Here is a 5,469-nt window from a genome sequence, read left to right as displayed (position 1 = left end):
GGGGAGGGCCCAGTGGCTCTTGGGGGCTCCAGGTGGCCATTGACGCCGGGGTGCCTGTCCCTCTCCATGTTGCAGCCTGTGGGGAGCTGCGGGTGATGCTGCACAGCACGGCGGGGCAGCGCACGGTGTGGAGCGTGGCGGGACACCGGAGCCGGGGCTGGCAGGGCAGCGTGGTGCCCGTGCAGAGCCCCAGCGAGTTCCAGGTGAGTGGGGACGCCCTGGAGTGCAGGGTGCCCTCTGGGGGTGTGGGGTGCCCTCCCCATGCGTCAGTGCCCCAGATCCCATCTTCCCCTGCAGATTGTCTTTGAGATCACCACGCGGAGGTGGCCAATGGAGGGGACGGTGGCGCTGGATGACATCGTGTACAGCACTGGGGGGAGCTGCCATTCCAGCCTGGCGGTGCTCGTGGAAGGTGTGGGGCTGGTTCTGGCTGCGACCTGAGAAAGGTCAACCCTGTGCTGCTCAGGATGCTGCTCTGAGGCTGGGGCTGGAGCCAGCTCTCCTGCATGGTGTGTCGAGCCTGGCAGCGTCTCCTCTCCCTGCAGAGAAATCCTCCAGCAGCTTCGTGGTAGAGGTGGTGTTCAGTCTTCTCCTGGCCATTGTTGTCCTGGCGCTGGTGGCCACCGGAGGCTGGTACTGGCTGAAACGGCGAGGCCTGGCAAGCAGGACACCAGCAGATAGCAGTGCTCCCCAGAGCTTTGACAACATCACTTTTCGAGATGTAAGGACAGGGGTGAAGGGTTCTCCCACTTACCCCCAACTGTGCCAAAACACCGTTTTCCTAAAAGCTCAGCAAATCCCAGCAGGCTCCCCCGAGACTGCACTCTGCCAACACGTCAGGGAAGTGCAAAGGGCTCTCCCTCTTATCTGGTTGCTGGTGAATGAGTGACCCGAGCTGCAGGACTGATCTAGAAATGCTGCTGCCATTCTCAGGCAGTTGCTCCAGAAAGAGCTGAGGCTGCGATCCTCCTCCCCAGAGACAGGGAGCGGGTCATGCAAACATTGCTCATCCTCTTCAAGCCAGCAACTTAAAACCACAAGAGGCAGCTTAAGCTACAGCTTCCTTTGATGGGTTTGGTGCCACATAGTCCCCAGCAGAGCAATCGGCCCCAGGACTGAACCCAAAAGAGGACGTGGAGCCCCCGGGGCGCACCGAGGGGTTTGGTTCCTTTGCTAGGGCCACAGAGGGTGGGCGGCTGGGTTCTCCCCTCTGCAGCCTGGAAGAAGTCCTTGTATTTCAAATTAGACACAGCCTACGCTTACCGTAACTGATTCCCATTCACCCTTCTTTACAGGACAAGGTCATTATATCTCCAGTGCCAAAAGATGGGGATGAGGCTTGAAATAATAAGCCAGCAGCAGTAATTGCCTACTCATGCCTGCAAGACGTACGCAGGGCAGAGCATCCCTCCAGCAAGACCTCACACTCCAGCAGCCACGTCTGGCTCTCGGCACATGACATGGGGCCACTGCTGCGGGCACTAACCCCAGGGTGCCAGCCCTGCAGAGGGACGTGCCAGTGCCTCCACTACCTCCAAGCGCTCGGGAGAACCATTGCTGTCTTTCGTAACACAAACTTTCTGCACCAAGATGTAGTGACATGCCCATGCTTTGACAGGCACTGTCAGGACTTTCTTGCGGCAGTCGTCCTCGTCCAAGCAGTGTCCTGGCCACGGAAGGGGCGAAGGGTGCAGTCCTGGCCCCCCCAGGGCTGGGCAGATCAGCTGGTGCTGCCTGGGGCACGAGCTCCCCCCCACATACCCAGGATTAAGTGCAAGAGCTCCCAGGGCACAGAGCCACCACGGTGCTTCTGCTGGGTTGGGGGAGTCTGGGGGGGTGGTGGAGACGTGGCTGGGAGGGCTGGGAGCAGGGCAGGGGGTACCACAGAGCACACCCAAGGGCAGAGAGCAGCCCCAACCCCACTGCATGGGTGCCCACCTACCACAGGACTGCCCACGCACCTTTCAAGGGCTCTTGATAATTTGCACTTAAATGTCATTGAGGAAAACATTCCCAAGGCCCAGGCTGGGCTCAGGGCCAGGGCACCCACACCTGTATCCAGGCCACCCCTCTTCCCCTCCAGCTTTCAAAACAATTTAATGCTGTGCAATCCCTAAGCAGCCCATGGCCAAACCAGCCACCCAAGTACAACAGCAGACGGACTGGCTCAGCCTGTGTGTGGGTGAGCTGCCCATTAGGGAAGCTGCTCTCCTCAATCCCCCCAGCTTTTCTGGAGGGGATCCGGGTTGTCCTGCTTTCCCGGTTTGCAGCTGAAACCTGTTTTCCCCTCTCGCCGTGCCGCAGACAACTCTCCCTTCAGCTCTGCTCCACTCAGGTTATGCCACACAGCTGCATCGAGCGCCAGCCCTACAGCTCCACCACGGCACTGTCCTGGCAGTGCCCTGCAGGAACGAGCTCCCAGCAAAGCTGTGCTCATGGGAGCCGGGTAAGGGCAGAGGCTTTGCAGAAATGCCCGACTAAATGTCTCCACATCTGTCTTGCTCCGTACAAGTCACCTCCGTGCAAGATAAAACCACAATTACTGATTTCATCTCTGGGTTGCAAGCCAAAGCTGCAGTCCTCACCGACAGGGAAAGGAGCGGAGCAGCCAGGAAGGCGGTGACAGCACTGGCCATTACCCTGATGCTCAGTAATTACACTTCCAGAGGGAAGAGGGTGCTGCAGCTCCAGTCACACCCAACCACAAAAATTTACTACCAGCTGGAAAAAACGCAGCAACTACACTGTGCAACTGAAGGGTATCAAACTTTATTATAGATCTCTTTAAAACAGGCTGGAAGGAACAAACAAAAATGTCATTGTGATGCAGTGACTGAGTCATCATTTCAAATGCAGACACTGATCAACCCCCAACTCTCCCAAATTATTTATATATAATATATCCCACCCGTCCCCCAAATTGTTTCAATTAAATCGCATTTCAGACCACCCCAAGTGTCTTAACATTAGCTGCTTCTAAACACCAAGACGCACATGTTTTCTGGCAAATCAGATGCGGTATTTTGGGGGTTTAGTTCCTCAATGTCTGGAGAGGAGGAAGGAAAAACAAAATCAGGAAAATCGCTTCTTTAAGGTTGCCTTTTTACAGCAGGTTCAGATTCGGCAGATTTCCCCCCCCAAAGCAAGTCTGAAACCCTCTTGTTCAGCTTGGCAATACGAAGAGAGATTCTGGTGGTTGAGGAGAACCAGCCAGACGAGATCAGTCTGAACAAACTGATTTCGAGGCTTTGTTGTCACTTCCCTTTGGGGCCGGTTTCCAGTGGTTTTCCAATATCCTTCCCACGCAGTTTAAGGCCTGGAATACGACAAAGGAGACGACCATCATCAGCTGACATCAGCACCTCAGACCTCCAAGTTCTGGTTTCAGTCAGCAGATCCAAGTTTTACCGAACACAGCTTAATGATACCGCACCCACAATAACCTACAGCCAGTAACTGTTCCTGATGTGGAAAATGTAAGTAACTTAAACCAAAACATCCCTGCTAGGAACTGAAAACATTGTCATTATTTTTGAAGTCTCTTTTCTTACTTACCAATGGCTCTTTCGATCTTGCCCATAACCTGGTTATTGGGGATTGCTCTTCCTGATTCGTAGTCAGCAATAACTTGTGGTTTTTCATTGATTTTCTAAGAAGAGAGGAGTCTCAAACACTGCCTTCATACCCAGCAAACACTCAGTACCAACTCCCCAGTACTCACACAGATAAGTAACAGCCTCTAATTATGCCAGGATCAGAAGACAAAGTGCTACTTCCAGGCTTCCTCCATTCAACCCTATCACTCCCTCCACTGAGTGTCACAGTGATGGTGAACACAATCCTGGACAGACTTCTACTTCCCTCAACCTCCCAGAAGGAGCAGCAACACTACATACTGCTGTTCCTTAAGACAGCAGTGAGCTTCTGAACATTGCATCAGGTCCAGATGGTTCAAAAAACCTCCTGTTGCTGCCGAGTTGATGGGAGGAGAGGGAAAAAAAAGCCTCCTACCATCTCACCAGCCGCAGCAACGCTCCGTCTCCAAGCAGGTGTTCAAGGGCTGCACAGATACACCCCTAAAACATTTCCTAGATAACTAATGTTGCTTGGAGATCAGACTTCAGAGGTGTTGCGTTCACCAAACTTCCTGCTCATGATACCATCCCACTGCAGCTGCCCACAAGGAGATGGGAAAAGTGTTCACCTAAACCTGTCTCAGGAGAGTGGGAGCAGAGGCCAGTGGGCCCCAGGCGATACTCACTGTGGCCAAGTCCTTCTGTGTCATGCCCTTGCTCTGCCGGCCCTGCTGGATCACTTTGCCCACCTCCAGGGGAACTCTGTCATGGTGCAGCTCTTCTGTTTCTCGGTCAAGCTTGGCCGTGTTCTTTGTAATAAAGTGTTGTTTGTTTTGGCCTGCTGCCCCTATCATTCAAAGCAAGAACAAACAAAAAAAAACCAAGGACAAACAAAACAAGCCTCAAAGCTGCGCCAAAAAGTATCAAAGCGCTTTTTCTAAGCACTCAGCTGCCCAGGATCCCAGGGAGCTTTCAAGATTTCAACATGCCAACATCAGCACTGATCTCAACCAGATCCTGCCCGCTGCAGGTCAGAGAACGTTACCTTAATCCTGTTAATGCTGATTCTAAGCACAGTCATGCAGTGCCCTCGCCTTTCTTTATTACACATCTGAACACTCCAAATAGGCAAGATTTTACTATTGCTTGGCGATTTAATATTCAAACTTCACTCCAGACTCACGTTTATGCTACAGCATGGGGGAATTAATATTTGAACTTGTACCTTGTTTGCTCAGATATAAGGCAGCATGAGTAAGTGGCTTTTAATCAATTTTCTGATGCCTTTTATAATTAAACTCTAACCCTACTTAGCTTTGCTGAAAGTCTGAGGTTCAAAAACGTGCTATTTGTTTTGTCTCATTTTAGTTGCAGTATTTAAGTCACAGTTTGAATCCTTTCTCTAGCCTCTGACATTCAGTCTCTTGACAAAGCTGACTAAGCCTGGTTCAAGGATCATCTATTTTTTTATTTCCAACAATCATAATCTCATTCCTACAGTGAGAGAACCTGAGAATTTACATTGGACAGGAAACAGGGAATTGTTAGAGAGCAAAGCCACAGGAAAATAAGCAGTCATTCAAATCCTTAAGGAGGCTGCAAAAATTGGTAGTTTAAGTTTTGTGATCATGTAAGTTCTCCAACGAGCTTTGGGGACACCAGCCAAAGCTCAGCTCTGGGCAATCAGAGACTCGGAGCCGGCTACAGGGGAGCACTCCCCGCCTCCCCGGGGTGCTGCCCACCCTCCCTGCGGTGCCTGACCGTTCTCAGGTCTATGCAGCCCCAGTTAGAACGGCCTCTGGCTTAGCTGGAGGGTGCTGCCTTCTGCCCGCCTTCTTCCAGGCGACCGCCTTCAACAGCGACTCGGGGCGGCGGGCAGGGGCGGCAGGACTCA

At 52.5% G+C, this 5,469-nt stretch overlaps 1 protein-coding gene across 1 annotated transcript; it reads right to left on the bottom strand.

Moving 5' to 3' along the window:
- Window positions 1–2,747: 2,747 nt before the first annotated feature.
- On the bottom strand, window positions 2,748–4,663 carry EDF1 (endothelial differentiation-related factor 1). The gene is made up of 3 exons (XM_010282512.1): window positions 4,262–4,663; window positions 3,556–3,649; window positions 2,748–3,316 (listed from the first exon to the last, which is right to left on the bottom strand). Exons 1-3 carry the CDS (start codon window positions 4,427–4,429, stop codon window positions 3,255–3,257), a joined length of 324 nt encoding a protein of 107 aa, XP_010280814.1. The 5' UTR covers window positions 4,430–4,663; the 3' UTR covers window positions 2,748–3,254.
- Between the last annotated feature and the right edge of the window lie 806 nt (window positions 4,664–5,469).

Source organism: Phaethon lepturus, unplaced genomic scaffold (assembly GCF_000687285.1).
Source record: "Phaethon lepturus isolate BGI_N335 unplaced genomic scaffold, ASM68728v1 scaffold33982, whole genome shotgun sequence".
Taxonomy (NCBI): domain Eukaryota; kingdom Metazoa; phylum Chordata; class Aves; order Phaethontiformes; family Phaethontidae; genus Phaethon; species Phaethon lepturus.
This window is presented reverse-complemented; position numbering and strand designations above follow the sequence as displayed.